The sequence below is a fragment of the Thalia democratica genome, chromosome 1 (genome assembly GCF_965202585.1).
Source record: "Thalia democratica chromosome 1, ktThaDemo2.hap1.1, whole genome shotgun sequence".
NCBI lineage: Eukaryota > Metazoa > Chordata > Thaliacea > Salpida > Salpidae > Thalia > Thalia democratica.
In genome coordinates, this window is record NC_139165.1 from 69,739,248 (window position 1) to 69,759,206 (window position 19,959).

Consider the following 19,959-nt stretch of genomic DNA (forward strand, 5'->3'; position numbering starts at 1 on the left):
ACACCTTAAAAAGAATTTATTTGATGTCTAATTTAAGTCATATAGAAAGAATATAAATATAAAAAATTATATTTTTTTACAGAAAGATACAGTAGCTTATCAAAACATTAATGTTAGTATTAAGCATAAAAAATACTATTAATAATAATAACAGTGACAATAAATTGGAAATCAAGTAAGCCATATCCAGGGTCAGAACAAATGCCAATTATCTACTATTTCAGACAGTTAAAGAGTTTCAAATTCATTTTGAAAGGCTATATAGCTCAGAAATAAACGTCAAATGAAAAATAAGCCAAAATATATATTCACCAAGCTTTCATCATTTATTTGACATTATCAATGAAATAAACGGCTATTAAAAACAATAAAATAAAAACAACAAGTTTTAAAAAAGGCAAAACTACTAAATATACAAAAAATAAATTAAGCTTTACTTATATACACAAACAAACAAAAAATCTATACTTAACAACAAAACATTTTATTTATACTTAATAATTTTAAATAATACTTCAACATTATAAAAAATAAGTTTATAACATTAATAAAAATCCAAATGTACATACAACAAAATTTAAACAAATTAATAAGCTTTTAATTTACAATATTAATAAAAATATGCACGACTAAATTTTTAAATATTTGAAAATAATTATGAGTGAACAAAAAAACTTTTGGTTAAAAATTAAAAAAAAAAACTTTTTTTTTAATTAGACTTAAAAAAAATTTTTTAATGGCTCAAAAAAGTAGGAAAAAAAACTTTTGTGACTTATTTACTTTAAGCCTTTTAAGCTTGCAACTACCATGAATAACCAATGAAACTTTAAAACTTTATTCACTTACATATCAAAAGTTATGTAAAGTTTTAATAATAGTAGAAGTAACAGAAGCTTTTGGATATTTTACTACATGCTATTCAGTTATCCTTAAAAGCATTAAATTTTATGTTTTTACAAAAACACAAATTGTTATTAAGAGTTACTTAATTTTATTTTTTTATTGGATATTGGCTTATATTTTAGCTTCCTAAAATAGAATTTTATATAATTAAGATAAAAACAAAATTCATTAATTTTTTTTGGATCAATTAGAACACATCACAATGGTTTACATCCAATAAATATGTAGGAACTCAATTGTAATGTAAATTTTTCTCATTTTTTATTTATTTGTTAACGTTTAGACCACTGAGTTTTCATATTATAACATTCAAAAGAGTCTTCAAAGTTGTCATTAGGACCAAAAAAATCAATTCACACATAAAATTAAAATTTGTAACATAATACTTGAACAAATTTTAATAACAATACAGAATTTTTACATATCTTTTAATGAACTATGTAGTTTGTTTTTTAATTGGGAACTGTCTGTTTTTAGCCATTCAAGCAATATATTTTATGTTCAACATTTGGGCCATGTGCAATGAATTTTGAACAATGATTAAAACCATTTTTACCACTAATATTACCCTAAAACGAAGACTTTTCAATGAAGAGTCTTAATTAAAACAAATTTAAATTTGCGTCCAGTTTTTTTTTTTTCTTTATAATACTTTGAATGCAAAGTTTAAAGTAAAACAAAAAAAAAACATAGTGCTCAATAAATCTTTTTTTATTAATAATAACAAGTCAAACTTACAGTTGTAGTATCTATTTACAGTAATTAATAATCAGTTACATCCTTTTTAAGTAATCAAATATAATGAACATTTCTTTTAAAAGTTTTTTTGTTAGTTTTTAAATATTTTCTTTATTACATGTTTGACAAACTATAATCATCATTTAGAAAAATATTATTAAAACTAAAGTAAAAGATTAAACAAGACATTAAACTGTATCCGAGTTGTGTACGAGTACGACTTGAGTAACCGGAAAGTTTTTCCTTGGAGGAAGTTTTTTATCAAACTTTATATAGTTCAGTAAGCATTTGTTTACCTTTTTTTTTAATTAGTACAAAGTTTTACTATTATAATCTAACTTGTCGTTTTTTGAAGCTGTTTTACGATTAAAAAAGTTTTTTCTATTGGTTAATGTTAAAACATCTTTTTTTAATGAAACAGTTGTAATGTGACTCTATCAATCATACTAATCTTTTTTAAAGATCACCTTATGACTAAAAATAAGCTATGCATAAGGATTAAAACTGAACAGTTTCTTTTTTTTTTTTGTATAAAAATGTAAAATGACTGTCTAAAAAATCTTCAGCTATGTCCATTCTAAAAATACTTTTAGTTGAATTGTATTTTTGACAGGGTCGCTATTTTGATTTACACTTATTTATGAAAAAACTACTCGAGCATTATAATTAAAATTAAAACAAAAAAAAGTTTAATAAATATTCAGTGTTTATTTGGCGTATCAAGTATAGCATTCTGACAACCCTGCTTAACAGTATTTAGTAAAGTATTGTGCCAAGAACTCTAAAATTTATAGAAAGTTAAACGGTTTCAAGTCTAAAGTCTAAATAAAAAAAGCTGAAAAAAAAGCTGGGTCAATAAATTTTTTAGCTTTTTTTTTTAATTTTACTCTTACCCCTAACCCATCTTACCTTTTATTCTTCAAGATTTTATTGTGCAAACTAAGTTTCAGTCAAAGACCTCGTCAGTGCTTAAATAAAAAATCTAAAAAGATATAAAAGTCACGGAAACAGACGTTATTAAAAACTAATTTTTACTTAAAAACAAAACAAATTAAATTTTAATCTTAAGGTTTAATTTATGGTAAATTATAAATTTTAGTTAAGTTTCGAAATCAGTATAATGATAAAAATGATAATAAGAGTCTATATGTAGGCTTCTTTTTTCTTCTAGTGAGTTTTCAAAATAAACATTGCTTAATAAAAAATGTAGTGAATAGTAAGTAGTAAATGAGCTTTAAGTTGAGATATATTTTAATTTTTACATACAAAGTAATTAAAAACTGTATGTGGATTTTAGACCATTTCATACGTTGTAAAATTAAACTAAACATTATATTATTTATTTGTATCGTTAAAAATATTCTAAAATATGATTTTAATTATTTATTTGTGTACTTTGGTAAGTTTTATTTATTTTTAACGTATTTTTATTCATAAAAACGAAAGTTAAATTTAAATTACTTTATTTTTCAGCTATGTTTTATAAAATACATATAAAGTTTTGTATTAAATTTTTACCATTAAAGTTTCAAATAATGATAATAGTTTCTAATTAAACAGAAAGAAAAATTGCTTTGAAATTAAAGCAAAGCTTTTTTGAATCAGTTTTTTAAACAAATCAACAGGTTTATCTTTGCTATCTTAAAACTAACAAAGTTTACACTGCTTAAAACAAAACTTAGCGTTAAAACTTTGTTTTACTATAACAGAACTAAAATTTCTATTAGTTGAAATTTTTAATTACTAAAGTTGTTGATCTCAATGTTGTTCAATTCACTGTTCATACACGGATAAAAACATGATGTTCTGTTTGTAGAGTTGTACAACGGAAGCGTATTGGGTCACTATTTTAGAGATAATGGTGAAACAAACCTGCTTTCTTACTACCTTTCATCTCTCAATATTTTAAAAAGCAAGATTATAAATAGATATAAGTGGTATATAAACTATTTTTATTATATAGATTTTAGCTGACTTTGTCCTAGTTGTAATGTTTTAAAAGTCATACTTTTTGTTCTACCAAAGTTCTTAAAAACTTTAAACAGAATGCTACATTAAACTTTTAATATACTATTTATTCCACTCCGGTAGATAAGTTCGTTTATAAAATGTAAACAAAAAATATTATTTCTATTTTGAATAAAGATCAACAAAAATTTAAAGAGGCAAAGTCGATAAAGTAGAATTAACAAATCTAATAGTTATGTTGCATTGCAAGGTTTCAAAAATATATTGGAAAAAAACAACTTACAGTGATAAGGTTACTGCAATTTAACTACGTTATAGAGATTTAGTTTATGTCCCACTTTCAATTCAATTTATGTCCCACACATAAACACACAGTCCTGAACAAGACGTTAAAAGCTATCCAAGTGGTTTGCGACTCGATAACCGGAAGGTCATTCGTGCACCAGGTCCTAAAACCAAATATTTTGAGCGATTTTTTTTGTCGTTCATAAAACAATAAAACAAAAGTAAATTTGAATGTTTTTTAGAACTACCAAGCAAAAAATTAAACTAGATCGAATGGAAAGTATAACTCATAATTTCCATGAACGTTTTTTATCTTAACAAAAAAAAAAACTAAAATAAAATAAATCAGTATTGTAACACTAAATAAATTATTGAGGTATAGGAATTAAAAATAGTAGTTGTATTCTCTAAAAAATCATCTGAATAAACTTACACACTTTTAATATTAATTTCTATAACCATCACAACAACTTGTTTTGACAATTTAATTTCTATATTTGATATCTATAAATTTGTATTAGTTTATACCCTAAGCTGTTATTATTAGCATTCTTAGCTACATATTATTTGTTAGAATACAATCTGCTATAATACAATTTAATTTGAAGACTGTTCCTAACAAAAGCTCCTAATTAGTTCAAATTAAAGAATAGTAAAACATACTAAATAACACTTATAAATTATAAATGTCTTGATTTCAGCGAGAAACTAAGTGTAGTTTAACTTTAGTATTTACTATTGAATATTTTGAATTAAAATTTTAGTTTCTAGTTTAGAACAGTGCATAATTTTCTTATATGTACTTATGCTAGCATTTTTTATTGAAAACTTTATGCAAATTAATTTAAGGTTTCTTTTTACAAAATAGTTCTTATGAATTTGCTATGACATCACAATGGTTATTTAATTAAACAATCTAACAGCTGATTTTAAAGGGATCTAGTTCTAAAGTGAAACTAACGATTTTGATTTTTCAATTCTGTTAATTTAACAATAATTGTTTAATAGTTTAGTAAGTACAGACATTTATATCTATTAATATATGTAAATTTCTAGCTAAAAAACAATTTTAGTTTACTAGATTAGCTTCTGTTTTTATTTATTTTATTTTTGAGGCAGCACAGACATCAGGAAATTAGTCTAAAACCACATATGTAATTTTTACTAAAAAACTTTAAATGCTAGTTTAATTATCTAAATTAGCATTTTCTGATTTATATTTACGAAAAAGTTATAAAGCTACTAACAAAAAAGATTTAGTGATAACAAAAAGTTTTCACAACTTTATTCAACTTCTGATAAATAAAAAAAAATACTAAAAAATTACATAAATTTTGAAAGTTTTATTTTCCTGAAGCTTTAAAAAAATTATTTAAACAGTTTAGAAAGATCAATTTAGAAAAATCCGAAGTGCATAAAAGTTAAAGTTTGTAATGATCAAGTTTGAAATGTTCGGAAGTTAGAAATGATCGTCTCCTCGTAAAAAACAGTGGGCATCAATTAATTATAATTAAGCAAAAGTTTATTAAACACCAGTATAAAACAGAAATAATATATAAATTTTGTTGTAAATAGTTAAAAGCAAATGTATATATAAAACTTATCTTTTAAAAAATTTTCAGACCCAAAATTTTTATTAACAAAAGTATAAGTTTATTTACAAAACTAGATATAAAAGCTTGTTATTTTAGATTTTTTCCAACAACAAGTTTTCAAATGGACGAGGTTTTCAGCGTCGGATTGTGCTCTTAAACTTACAAGTCTCCTTAAGATTTACTATAAAAAGAAAAGTGAAGAACTTTCTATTTATATATCAAGTTTATGTTATGCAAGGAAAAGTTATAAGTAAAGATGTCTAAAAAAGCGATACATTGTTTTATAGCTTTAAAATATTAAATTTATTTGAAATAAAACATTCTTATTTATCAGTGTATTAAACTTAATCACACTAATTGTTACACTTAAAACCAAAAACATACAAGAAAAACTCCATAAAAATCCATCTTACATACTTAACCTCTATAAAATTTATTTTGTACTGTACAATTAAGTAATGCTTAATTACTTTTTATTTTTCATAGATTCTTTTTTATAACTTATCAATTTTTTAAAGTCTTATAATTAGTGTAAATAAACTATTTTTATTTTTTAATATAGTTTTTTATAACATCTTACTACTTAAAATTTTCGTTCAGCAATTTTGTTTGGTTAAATTTAAAAATCATTTTCAGTCGAAAACCTTCGTCTAATATTTTTATTTTGCTAGTTTTTAATACTTTTGTTAAGCGTCTATTATCCTATTAAGTAATACGTGTTTTTCGTCTAACAGTTTTTATCGCATAGGCAAAGCATTAAAACTTTGTAATGATAATCAAAAGGTAAATACCAATCAATTTGAATCTCACCTTAAGTAGCTTGATACACAAAATTTGTTTAGTGTTCTACGACTAAAAAACTTAGAATTTGTAGCAAGTTAGTGAATGGGTTACATCAATATGAGATGTTAATACAGCTTAGAGACCGTTTGCTATTCTGTATTTGAACATACTATTTTATTGCTCTACAATACTATAAACATTTTTGAATTATTATTGTTTAGTATAACTAGTGGAGACAATGTCTATGTTGTTAAAGTTGAAATTTCATCAAAAAATGTGGAAAGACGAATTAAAGTTTGTTTAAACGTACATTTCTAAAAAGTAAAGTATTTTAGTTCTTAGTTAGCCTACGTTTCAAAAATACTAATTTAAATACTAATTTTTAATTAAAGTTTGTTTAAACGTACATTTCTAAAAGGAAATGTATTTTAGTTCATAGTTAGCCTACTTTTCAAAAATACTTATTCAATTATATTTAAATGCACCTACTGACATTTTTATTTATGACCATTAAAAGTATTTTTTCAAACATTTTCTACCAGTATTTTTGTATACTGATTTTTTTTCTTTACTAAATAGATCTGACATCACTGCTATATAATGTTATTATTATTGGAGTTTATTGTGCGAAGATGGACTGTGTTATATGATATTTTTCTCATTTAAATTTCATACTTTTACTACGTAAATTTAATTTGTAAATTACTTTATATAGTTGCTAAAGTTTAAGTAATGCGGCTTATAGACAATGTCTTTACAGAACTAACTTGTTGTTTTATAAAAACAAATAGTCAACTGTATCTCTCACTAGAAATTACCTTATTAAAATATAAAAAACAAGCAAATATGAAAACAAAATTTATCAGTCTAATGTCTTTGTATTTCTAAGCGCTAAACGCAGAGAGCATGATGAACAAAAAAAAGCGAAAAAAGTTTGTAAATAAAGTAACAACAATTAAAATCAACAGTACAAGTTGAAAGTAACTAAATTAAAAATACTACTAAACGGGAAAACAACAAACAATATAAAGGTGGGTTAAATTCCCTAACCTGGAACTCAATTGCAACTAAACGATTAAAAAACACATATAAAATAGATCGAAATCAAAAAGTTCAAACCGACGACACGAAATTTAGACACAGCTTCGTCGTATATGAATCAAGTATCAAGCACAGTTTCAAAGTTTGCTTACATTGTGACGTCACGTGGCTACTTCCGGTTGTTAGGCACAGGAAGCGAGCTGCGGCTCTTTCGCACTTTTGGCTGGGCCAGCCGCGATATTCTGCCGCTGGCTATCGAGCTTCTGCCGCTTGCTGTGCTGTTGAGCGACTCTGAGCTGCCTCCGAACTGCTTCCCGTTTTTCAGCAAAGGTGAAGCCCCCAGAGCGATGGTTGACCGCGACGGCGTCATTGACTTCTTGCCGGTAGATGGAGTCCTGGGGGACTTCCCCATGTTGGATGTGGTGAAGGTGGGGCGGGCGATGGTGGTGTGACGCTGCCTCGGCGTCTGTTGTTGTGGCGACGGGGTTGCCAGGCTTGTGCGGTTCCGCTTGAACGGAGTCATCGACTGGGTACTCCCCGAAGGCAGAACCATTTTCTCATATATTTCGTGGTTTGTTCGTCCCTTTGCTGTATAAATTTTTCGTAATAAATAAAATTTACATATATTACATAACTTATATAGTTGAAGTCATAATAATGAACCAAGTGATAAATCACCTCTGCAAGGATCGTTTTTGGTAAGAAATTCTTCAAGTGCCTGCCAACCACCCCCGATTCTCACCATGACAACTGAGCTGAGCACTCTGACCAGTCGTAGTTGGTGGCCGTCTCCAAACTGAAAATGTGTGAAATTGTTAGTTATATATGAATTTATTTTGGAAGATTTGTAAGTTTTAACATATAAAAATACTGTGACACCTTATAACAGAGTTTTATCACAACTTTAAAATAACAATTGCGCAGCAAATCATTTAAAACTTCAATGTTTAATTTCAACATATACATAATAATTAAAAACAAATATACTATAAAAAAACAATGTTTAAAAATTGTAAAACTAAATAACCTTGTAATGAAACATGAGTCCTGATTTTTGGTTCAGATTTTTCGGTTTAACATGAACTCTTTCCACGTAAAATTTCTTACAACATTTGCAAGAAGATACTTGTCTGCAGACCTGGAAGAAAAAAGTATAATTTAATTTTAATTGACAGAATTCTTAAAACACAAAATAAAGTAAAACTATTCTCTCGATAAACTATATGGTCGACTAGTTAAACTTACATTACCTTGTGAAAACTAAAAGTAAAGTAAATAAAAAATAAGAAAAAAAAAACAATGGTTTTAAGCTACATAACGGCTAAAAATAAAACCGAACTCATTTACATAATCATTTTCGATTTTTCTTGAAAAAATAACTGAACAAACTAACCTCTTCTATAATTTTCTCTACCACCTAAATTAAAAAATATATTAAAACTGCTCATTTGACTTTAACATAAAAACTAAAACAACTTTTTCTAACTCATATGTACAACTAAAACTAAAAACATAACTGACTTTATCTTTATTGATTTTAAAACAAAACTAAATTTTGTTTACATTTATTTTCAACCTAAAACATTCAGAAAAAATGCTATCTAGAACAATACTCTTTCTACTAGATATATAACTAATTGTAAACTAATTAATGAATTTAAAGTACAAAAAAAAAATTAGTATTAAGCAAAAACTTACTTCATCTTCCACGTATTCATCATCATCGTTGCTGGTCTTTTTGTTTTTTCCGTTCGGATAAAGTGCAGATATGAACTCGTAATAATCGATGAATCCGTCGCCGTCTCGATCGAAAATGCTGCAAACCCGAGCCATTTCGTCCCGATTGGTACGGAAGCCTGTGAGAAAAGTTATGAGCTTGTAAAAATAAACTTGATAATCGTCAAAGTAGGGAGTTAAACTGTAAGATTTGAGTTTTTTGTAGATGAAAAACACAGTTAGTAATAAATTAATGCAAGTTGTAAAATAACATGATTAAAAATATGTCAAGCTGTATAAATTTTTTTCTAAATTTTAGTCGCTCTTCATTAAAAAACGGTCTTTTAAAAAAGCTATGTGCAATCAGATTTGTTTTTGAAATAAAAACTTCAACCTCCATTGAAAAATAATAAGTTTTTTTTTACCTATAAACAACAAACTGTTAGCTGGAAACGTGTTTATTCAAACTTGATTTGATGATGTTCGATGTAAACTGCTCGTGGGTCAACCTGCCGCTCTGATCAGTGTCCACGGATCTGAACAGATCCATCATCCGCAACTTCCTCTGCTTCTTCCACTTCATGTACCTCTTCCTCCAATCGTCGAAGAACTCCAACTCCGCAGCCTCCTCCTGTATCGTTTTAAGAAAAACTTTATTGTATTGTTAACAGAATAAAAAGTTTAGTAGATATTATAAGACAAAATATTTTTGGTATGCAGTATACGTACACTTTATAATTTCGTGCAAGTGTTTAAGTAAACTAAACTATATTCTAATTGATCTTACTTTTATTTTAGTTGGTTTGTTGTTCGATATTCAATAACAAAAAACTAAAATAAAAATATGATCAATTAGAACAAAAGAAAGGTCTCTACCGACCTCTGGCGACATATTTCTTCTCCTGTGCTCCTTCGCATCGTCCAACTTCTTCTGTCGCTCAAGTGTGGCGAACCACACCAACTTCCACTGGTCCTGCAACTTCCTCAACTTCATCGACGTTGAGTCGTCGAAATTGTGCGAGTGAGATATGGATGACGTAGAAGCTGACGACGACGTAGTGGACGCGTTGTCTGTGACATCATTATCAGTTTATGAGTTTGTAACTTTAGTTTTTTTATTAATATTTACTCTTACACACACGATTAGCTGTTGTTTTATCTTAAATGAGTTTTTTTTTATTATTATACCTTCATTATTCTAATCTTACCGATGGCTGAGGACAGACTGTGGTCGGATTTGTTCCGCTTATTCATCGCCGTTATGACGTCATACTCGTGCTGAGCTTCCGCCAGTTGCTTTTGAAACTCTTTGTGCTCATCGCAAAGCCTGAAATGACAAGATATGGTTTTGTTTGAGCTGTCTTTATTTGCACGTAGTGACTAATTTAGTAGTTTTCTATTTACATGCTAAATATAAAAATCAATAAAACGCATATATTTCAGTAAGTAATAAAACCAAACAGATACCTGTCCAACTGATCATTTGGAATTCCATCCTGCTCATTGTCTTCTTTTTCCTTCAAATCTCTCGCCACATTGTTCAGCCACAGTTGGAACTTCTCCAGTCTCTCAACTTCTTTTCTCATCTCGTCTTTCTCTTGCTTCAGCTTCAGCGACAGATCGCTGTTCGACTTAGACGCCTGCACCAAATTTGATTCAGATAAATTTTTACCGATTCTAATTAAAAAAGATCTTATTCCAAAATAAAAAAACATAAGAAGCGATAATTTTGAGATAAAAATTAAAATTTATCAAGTACATTCTAAAAAGCCTCTAGGTATAGTAGGCTAGTATTAATGATGTATAGTAAAAAATAAAACTTGTAAATAACAAATTATAAAAAAACAATTTATAAATGCCACATACGTGGTCATAGCAGGTTTCTAACTGAGCGATCATTTCTTGCAACACGGGAATCGCATCAGGGTGAGAAGTTTCAATCAGCTCTGTTATCTGCTCATTAATTTCGAACAAATTTTCCCGCTCCTTCTCCAACTCTTCTTCGTTCTCCTCCCAAATTGTTTCTAGTTTCTGTGGAAAAAAGAAAATTTATTCAGCTACAAAAGTCTGCATGCACAAAACTTACAGTACGAAAATGTCTATGTCACAAAAAAAAGAGAATTGTGTTGCATTTGCATATTTTTGAATAATGAAACTTCAATTAAAATTCTTATAAAAACTGTTTTATGGTTTAAAATATTTTAAAAACTAAGGTAAATATTCTAAAAACTAATGCATCACTGGACTTAATAAAAAATTATTACAAACTGATATTTTATATAATTGCAATTGCAATGATACTTACCATATGCGGTTTTTTTTTTCAAAATACTTAACATATTTTTTAAGCTGATTTAATTTGAAGTAAGAAAGTCAATGTATAATAATTAACAACACAAGAACGCATACAAAAAAAAATTAAACAATAGTAATTGGAAGACAACTCTTATATTTTGAAACTGTTTTCTTGATTTTTGAGATAAACTAGCAACTTTATTTTCTAATTAAATACAGAAACATTATGCATTTCAAATTTAATTTAAAATTTTAAAGAACTATTAACTAAGAATTATAAAGCTAATAAATTACAAAAACACGACATTCAGCTTTTATTTGATTTATCAGTATGCATTGCTCTAAAACTAATTTAATTCAAAACTAAGTATGTACAATTACAGTATAAATTATATACAGCAGAGTCTACAGGGCTTATATTAAAAACTTCTACAAAAGATGCAATTTTCCAATAGTAGAAAACTTGCATACTGACTGCTAGATAAACTAATAGTTTTTAGATAATTTATTATGATGACAAATTATCAGCTACGTCACTACATGACGTCATACAACTACGGGTCTCACCGCAGCCAAGTTTTTCATTCCCAGGTCGGCTGGAATGTCTTCGTTTGAGTTCTGATGACGTCAGTAATTAAAAGCTTGGTGGTACAAAAGTTAAGTACAAAATATTTCATATATAATAAAATAACCAAAATTGAAATGTGCTGAAGCTAAATACTTTTGTCGATTAGGATATTAGTTTTAAAATTAAATATTAAGGCGTTAAAATCCGAGAATAAAGTTTTTTCGAAAAAAATTGAAATTGAATTAAACAATTATAGTCTGTATTTCGATTTTAATTTACGTAAGGTTTTTTTTTCAGTATGTGTTATATAATGAACAACTTGTAATCGTTTAGTCAAAACTTTAAACAAAATTCCGAACAGTTCTTACTCTTATAACGTCATCGTTGGGCCTCGAGCTAGTTATTACGTCACAGTGGTTGTCGTTGGTGTTAGTGAAGATGAGCATTCGTTCGACAAACTGGTCGTATTTGTGCTGCAAGCTCTGCGATTCCAACAAACATTTGTTCAACTTTTCCTGCCGCTGCTTGATGAGCTCTGCTACCACGTCCCATTTATTTGATAGACGCTAAACCAAAAAATATAGTTTTCAATGTAACAAATACATCATAGCTTGGCAAATATTAAAACACTAAAAAACAACTTTTAAATTTTTTTTTTAATTTAAATATCAAGTCTTAAACTTATTTCAAAAAAATCATCGCAAAAAACAGTAAATAATAAAGACTCTTTTTCGTAAGGACTAAAAAAATATAAACAATTACATACATCAACAGTGTCTCGGCACCACTGATCATCTTTCTTGTAATCTTCCTCAACCATGCTCCTCATCTGCTCCAAGTTCTCGCATCTTGTTGTTAGTTCACCAAGTTTCACCTAAACAAATAGTTGATAAAATGTTATTTTGTTAAGCCGCTAAATAAACACTTTGCTTGGATTTATTTACTTTTAATTCAATAGAAACTTGTGTATTGTACATTGATATAAAGTTATTAAAAATATTTTTAGGATAAAATAATTTACATGTTTAAAATCACTGGTTTTATTTTGTTTTGAACTTAAACTTGTTGAAATTAATTAAGAAAGGAACGCAGCTGATTCAATACAAACTCTCTATACTTAGTTATAAAGCGCCATACTCAAATACCTTGTTCTCGTTAAGGAGGAACTCCACAGTTTGCAAATCTCCGTTGCACCTTCCCTGAGATTCCAGTTCCTTCTGAGTGTTGTGCAGCCACGTCTCGATCTTCTCAATGTAATCGTACAGCTTGGAAGAAAACACCGCCCATTCATCCACGTCGTTGCGACTGTTGTTTGTTATGATAAATTTTATTGGCGTAACGTCTAAATTGGTGAGCAAATTATGATTTCAATTAAAAAAAACTAATGATATTTAAACTAAACAAAAACTACAGATGAATAAAAAAAGTTTATCATTTCTGTTAAGTTTCAACAAAATGAAAAAATAAAAATAACAAATCTTCAAAAAAAACCAACGCGGATCTGACATCATCTTGCATCACCTTCCAAGCGGTCTTCAGTTCGTCGATTCTTCCCTTCAGTTCCTCCCTGTCTTCTCTAAAGTGGGTTTTTCCCGACAGGTTCTTTCCCTCTTTCACAACTGACTCGTAATCGTTCTTTCGTTCCGCCATTTCGTCGACGACTTGCTGTTGTTAAATATGTTGATATAAGATTTAACAGTTGAAACATGTTAACAACCGTTTTATTTGAATTTTTTTTACAATAAATCTAATTAACTATTATTTATTGAAGAAACAAACGTCATGGTATGCAACGTAGTTGATTATGACGTCACGCTCAAGGCTTTCGGGCAAGCTGCAGTTTTCAATGACGTTGCGGCCTATCTGCTGACACCAAGCGATTAAATCATTCCGCTCGTCCTCAAACTGCAACGTTAAAATACTACTTGAAACAGTATATCACATCATTTACTGAATATGATTATAATTTTCGATTATAGAAACTGGAATTAAACTTTTAGATGATTAATTTTGAAAAATAAATAAAAGTAATAATAATAATGCAAACTTCTTGAATTTGTTTCAGCAAACTTGCAATGTTATTGAAATGCTCGTTTGAATCAGGCTCCAACTTTTGCCACCTGAAGTAAATAGCATGTGTTAATATATAATGTTGTATAAACATAATAAACAAATTGTAATTTTAAATATAACCAGATATTGGTTTATTACATTTGATATATTTAATATAAGTAATTGATAATAACTAAAGTGTTTTAAAACTTTCCTCAAAGTAGTATAAATTGAAATTTGAGTGTATAAAAAAAATTCTACTTGTAACATTTTAATGTATTTTTTAAGCATGAAATTATAAAAGTTATAACATAACAAGGTTAATTAAAAAAAAGGTTACCAAATATTATATTTTTTACATTATTATGTAATTTTACCCTAAAGAAAAGTCTCATAAAAAAAAGTACATTATAAAATACACAAAATAAAATGAAAATAACTTTTAGTACTATTATATTTAAAAAAAAACACTTTTCAAATGATAAGCGCTTTCGATTTTTTTTAAATCTTTAAAACCTTAGGTAGATTAAAGTAAACAAAATCTTATGAAAAAAAACATCAAGAACATTTCAAGTTTGAGTGTTTCTCGAAAACACTTCAACAAAAACACTTGAATTAGCAACAGCACTTAAAAGTGGAAAACAAAAAATAGACATGTGTAAATATAATAAAACTTCATACAACTTCAAGCTAATAATAAATTATATACTTAATTATTGTGTGCAGTTACTCATAATAAAATTAAAATAATTATTATCAAGTAAAACGTTAATGTTATTTACAGCAAAGTATATTTTCTAATATATTTTATACTTAAATAAAGCGTTCAAAAAAATCATTTGCATACCATGTCAAAAGTAAAGGAATTATATAACATATAGATATTAATAACTACACAAACCTTCCTCTGAGAGATACCATTTTATTTTTGACCGCAAGCGAGTCCTGTCTGCTGGCAAAGTATCTGATTTTGCTGGCAAGCTCGCTCAAATCTTCCAAATCTTTCCGCTTGTCTCCAATATCGTTTTCAAATTTCTGTTAAATTAGTATTTTTAACTGCACTAATTTCACTAAATTCAAAAATAAAAACATTTGCTGATATTTCGTATAACTTTTTATTTATTTCTATGATTACAGCTTTGAATAGTTAGTTACTCATTTAAAAAAATAAAAGTTTTTCCTTTAATTGAACTAAGTTTGTTTTGTTTTAAGTATTTAAATGTGTAAAACTGTGAAAAAATGTCTTCAGTAAACAAAGTTAGAACTTTTTTTGAATAACTTTACACTAATTAAGTTAGATTTAAGTAGCTCTACATTAAATTCTTTTAAATTATTTCTTTAAATAGCAATTTTAACCAAAAACTGTTTTTAATCATTTTTTTCCTACAAAATAAACCAAATATATATAATCTTCAATTTAGAAAAATCTATTTATTATCTTAAAAAAACTTCAGCTTGTAATTACTTTAAAGTAAAATGCTAAAACTACGCTCATAAAATTTGAAAAAATAAATTAATTTATCAAAATTAACTGTCAGATAACTTTTTAATCCTGTCTGTACAAAACCGCATTAAAAAGTAAGTACTTTATGAAACAAAGTTTTATTTGTGGGCAACTTTTCGGTACCATCAAAGCCGCACTTGTTCAACGTTTCGTGTTTGTTTATAGCTTCATAGCGCATAAAAAGCTCCTCGCTTAAAACCATTATTAGTTCAAGTTACTACTGTTTTGTACAAAGTTCAACAAAGTGTTGTACACCAGCCACTTTTTATTGTACAAAATAATTTTGAAAATTAATAGCATCACAAAAATTTTACTAAAATTTCATAAAGTTATAAAATTAACTTTCTTTAAAAACAAATAATTTTAGGTTGTTTATTTCTAGTGATAGTTGGTCAGAAAAAAAAAAACTATTTCAAACATATTGTACTGACGAAAACGCTCCCTTGAATACATAACTAAAACAACTTACAGTCATGTCATCATATCTATCCTGAAGATGTTCTTCCTGAACTGAAAAACTTCTTTCCACCTCTTTATTCAGGTAACTTTCAGCTCTGCCCAGCCACGACTGGAATGCTTCGAAATTCACTTCGAACTTTCTGCCGTCTTCCAAATACTCTTGAAGTTTCTCCTGCAAACTTTATGTTCTAAACCACGTAAACGATTTAATGAGATTACAAATTAAATGTCAATTTGAATTCCACCGTTTAAAATAAAATTTATGTAAAATTTCAGCTTAGTTTTTTTCAAAGACGCGCAAGGCGCCTTATCAAAAAATCTAACAATATTTTATTAGTATCTGAAATTTAATTGAACATTTTTATAAAGCTTTAGTATGTGAACATGTAATTACATCACACTCCTTTATTACACCAAAAACAAAAGGCGCTTGCTTCAAACTGTTTTGCGGTGTTGAGATTAAAAACTTTATGTAGTTACAACTTCCGACTTAAGTTCGCATCACCAGCTGTGTGTCTCGATCTAATGACAATTTGGCGGTAATATCAATAAACTTAAGCTGAAAGTCACTGGGACTTTAAATAAACACTTATGTCATTGTGGATTGGTAACAAGTTTAATTATTATTGTTCTCAGAAAACTTGTAGCTTAAAAACACTGATTTTAATTGAAAATAGATTTTAATAAACCATTGCGACAAACTAGACTGTAGATTAAAAGTGAGAAATATGCTGAACATACTTTTCTTTTACAGTTTTTTGAAAAAAATTTTACCATTGCTCTATGTCTATTTTATAATTTACAAAAAAAAAACAGACAAAAATAAATTTAGTCAATTTTTTATGTTTTAAACATAAGTAGTTTAGATATTAACCTGAAAACTAATTGTTAGGAATTGAACAAATTACTTTTAATGTTGCTTTGTTTTAAGATAAAACTATATAATAACTTATGGAGTGATATATAACAATAGTTTAAATTAACAAACTTCTGGTATTATTTAAAGTTAAACTTCAATGTTTCTTCTTTATCAATTTATTTTTTAATCATAAATGAAGAGAAAACCTCTAACTAACTAAATCATAAAACCAACAACTAACTGTTTATTTTCTATAAAACTATAGTTTTTAAGTTTACATAATTAAAAACCTTGTTCTTCTCAATAGTATCCACTATTTTATTGAACTCAGCGGCGAGGGGGTGAATTTCGTCGTCTTTTCCGTCGACGGAACCCATCACGCGGGGAATCCCATAGAGTGAAATTAACTCCTGTCTTTTGTCTTCCATTTCATTTTCCATTACCTTCGTTTGTTTGTTTTTATCATTTGTTTTTTTTATCTTGTTATTCTTTATTTGTTTATCATTAATTTTAATTAAAGACTACAAAGTAGTATATAATAGATTAAACCTGCATATTGTCCAGTTGTTCAAGAACGCTTGGGCACAACCCGGATTCCACCTGTGACGTCATAACGTCCTTGCCACGTGACTCGATCCACCTTGATAACTGGTTCTCCTTTTCCTCGAACACTCGCTCGTCGTCGATCTGAATAAATGTAGAAATCAAATTGCTTCATAACTAAACTGTATACAGTTTCAAATTAGCCATTAACTTATGCAGTAAACTATTGTCTTCTAAAAACAATTCTTTATTTTGATACTTATGAATACATTTTACAAAAAACAATCTACTTAAGTTTTCAAAGTTTACACTTGATGATTACTCTTTAAACTTTTCATTTAACCCTTGTACAGACTTAAAATATGACAAAACTAAAATAAATATTTCGATCCTCAACTTTATTATTTATTTATTTAGAAGTTATTTTATTTACTAAAAGTATTAATTATCTGTTATTACTTTAAGACAATGGTAAATTTTAAAGCATTCATATTTTAAAGTTAAGTATTGTTAAACGTAATGTTTGTTAATATATATATGTTATAATAATTTATACCCACAAAAAACTTTAAATATAATCTCGGAAAATATTTATCAAAGATTTTGTTTAGTAGCAAAACTATAAACTCTAATAAACCAAGTTTTATTGTATCGATATAACTAAAATTTTACAAGTTATTTTTATTTGTGTTTTAATCAAAATTTAGACCAGTTAAAAACAATTTAATATCATTAAAAAAGAAAATTATACTTATGATTTAGCTTAAAAAGTATTGGATTGAAAATTCATTCACGTTTAGGACAGATAAACTTTTTAATTTATTATTAAAAAATATCTCAAAATAATAAATTAATTACCCTAATAAATAACTTTATAGACATGAAATTTATATACCTAAAAAAATAACTGTTAAATAAAAGTACTTTGTCTAAATCGTTTAACTCTGAATGATATTTAAATACTTAAATACTATACATTTTGTTTAATTTTTAATATATTACGTACTAAAAAAAACCCTTAAATCAAAATTCATTGATTTAAATTAACTTCACCACTAACAAAAATGTAGTTTTTTAATTTTTTTAAAAAACTATTTTAAGCTTTATTTTTAAAGTTACTTTAACTTTTAAATTTATTACAAACTTTATAAAGTCAGTTTTTAGTACATCTCCACAATACTCATTGGCTAATAAGTAATTCAAAAACAAATAGAAAAAGAAAAAAAGGAAAAAACTTAAAAGTTAAACAAGCTCAAAATGAAAATAAGCACTCACAGATAAAAACAAATGTTTTATATGTAAATCAATATTCTGTTTTTCTTGTTTTTTATCACATAAAGAATTTAAAAAGAAAGAGCATGCTTAACAGTAGATTTTATTTTTCAATATTTTTTACTTTTTCTATAAACATGTTAGGTCACAACCTACTATAAAAGAATATTACAACTTCACGATTATTCATAATCAAAAACCTATAAGTTAGTTGTGGACAGAAACATCAAAAAAAGACTTTTTTTTAATTAAAGTACAAAGGTTAAGAAAATCGAATCAAAAAGATTTATATTACAAATAAAAACAAAACAAAAAAGTAACTTCACAAGTTCATAAAGCGCAATTATTGAAACATATCCGTGCATTTATTTCGTTTACAATACTTTCAAATAGACAAGTAGTTCATCATTTTTATAAAATTCAAATCTAAACCAGGTCTTGGTTAACTCAAAACAGAAAAGTTTGAAATTTATAGATGCAAAAAATACTAGCAAAATAACTGTTAAACTTAAAAAAAAATTAACAATGAAGATTTAAAACCCATAACCATGCTGAGAAACTTAAACTCTATGAATTTTTTTTTTTATTCTAGGAGTATGATATGTTTAAAGTTGCTTTTAACAAAAACTTTAGTCTTAGACATAATTTTAAAAAAGTCTCAAAATTTTAATATTCATATCAAAACTAATTTATTTTTAAGTGTGTATTAACTTGATAGTGAAAGGAAGTCTAAAGTTGTTGTTCAAAGCTTTACTTAATTGAAAAAGTATAAAAAGTGCCATTAGTATCAGACTAAAGTGTTAAAAGCAAAACAAAAATAAAGAAATTTTTGTCAAGTGGTTATTAAATTTCTTACCATTTCTATTTGAGTGTAATCCTGTGGTCAAAATTCAAGTTAAATTGTTTTGCTTATGTATGCTAAAATATTCAGTATATATTTCTTATTTTTATACTAGATATTGTAATATTTGATAGATAAGTACTCATTTAATTTTTAAATAAATATTTCAATTTAAACTTGGTAATTTATTTTAATATAATTTAACTAGTTTTATCTAAATAATGTAAAAATGATAACTTTTTACAAATACAAAACTCAAATTATTTTCACTTAAAACAATGTTTAAAGTGAGTGTTTAATAATAAAAAAAAAATTAAAACTTTTCTTAAAAGTTTTTGAACAAAAATAAATACATTTAAAGTATTTATACATTTTTTAATATCAAAAACATGAAATTTGCATGCACATTAACGCCCATGCAACCTACTTTTTTCATTCTGGCACTTTCCAGTTTTTCCTGTTGCAGTTTGCACACTCTAACAGTCTGCTTGCTCAAATCTTCGTACTTCTTAACAACTTCTTTCACCTTGCGAGATA

The 19,959-nt window shown here is 26.9% G+C and overlaps 1 protein-coding gene across 6 annotated transcripts in view; it reads right to left on the reverse strand.

Moving 5' to 3' along the window:
* Window positions 1-7,136: 7,136 nt before the first annotated feature.
* LOC145849202 (uncharacterized) overlaps window positions 7,137-19,959 on the reverse strand; it is a 37,726-nt gene continuing 24,903 nt past the window's right edge. For 2 of the 6 annotated variants that reach the window (XM_082954320.1, XM_082954318.1), the window contains 22 exons: window positions 19,850-19,948; window positions 19,438-19,458; window positions 17,316-17,453; window positions 17,057-17,209; window positions 15,918-16,079; window positions 14,846-14,979; window positions 13,940-14,012; window positions 13,672-13,797; window positions 13,388-13,557; window positions 13,038-13,197; window positions 12,659-12,766; window positions 12,261-12,458; window positions 11,892-11,942; window positions 10,896-11,060; window positions 10,497-10,669; window positions 10,238-10,356; window positions 9,910-10,100; window positions 9,498-9,660; window positions 9,012-9,169; window positions 8,341-8,451; window positions 7,992-8,109; window positions 7,137-7,901 (listed from right to left, as the gene is read on the reverse strand). In XM_082954320.1, coding sequence (XP_082810446.1) covers window positions 7,483-7,901; window positions 7,992-8,109; window positions 8,341-8,451; window positions 9,012-9,169; window positions 9,498-9,660; window positions 9,910-10,100; window positions 10,238-10,356; window positions 10,497-10,669; window positions 10,896-11,060; window positions 11,892-11,942; window positions 12,261-12,458; window positions 12,659-12,766; window positions 13,038-13,197; window positions 13,388-13,557; window positions 13,672-13,797; window positions 13,940-14,012; window positions 14,846-14,979; window positions 15,918-16,079; window positions 17,057-17,209; window positions 17,316-17,453; window positions 19,438-19,458; window positions 19,850-19,948 — 3,210 coding nt within the window. In that variant the 3' untranslated portion in view covers window positions 7,137-7,482. The remainder of the gene's footprint in view (window positions 7,902-7,991; window positions 8,110-8,340; window positions 8,452-9,011; window positions 9,170-9,497; window positions 9,661-9,909; window positions 10,101-10,237; window positions 10,357-10,496; window positions 10,670-10,895; window positions 11,061-11,891; window positions 11,943-12,260; window positions 12,459-12,658; window positions 12,767-13,037; window positions 13,198-13,387; window positions 13,558-13,671; window positions 13,798-13,939; window positions 14,013-14,845; window positions 14,980-15,917; window positions 16,080-17,056; window positions 17,210-17,315; window positions 17,454-19,437; window positions 19,459-19,849; window positions 19,949-19,959) is intronic. The other 4 variants (XM_082954322.1, XM_082954319.1, XM_082954321.1 and 1 more) reach the window with 4 other exon arrangements.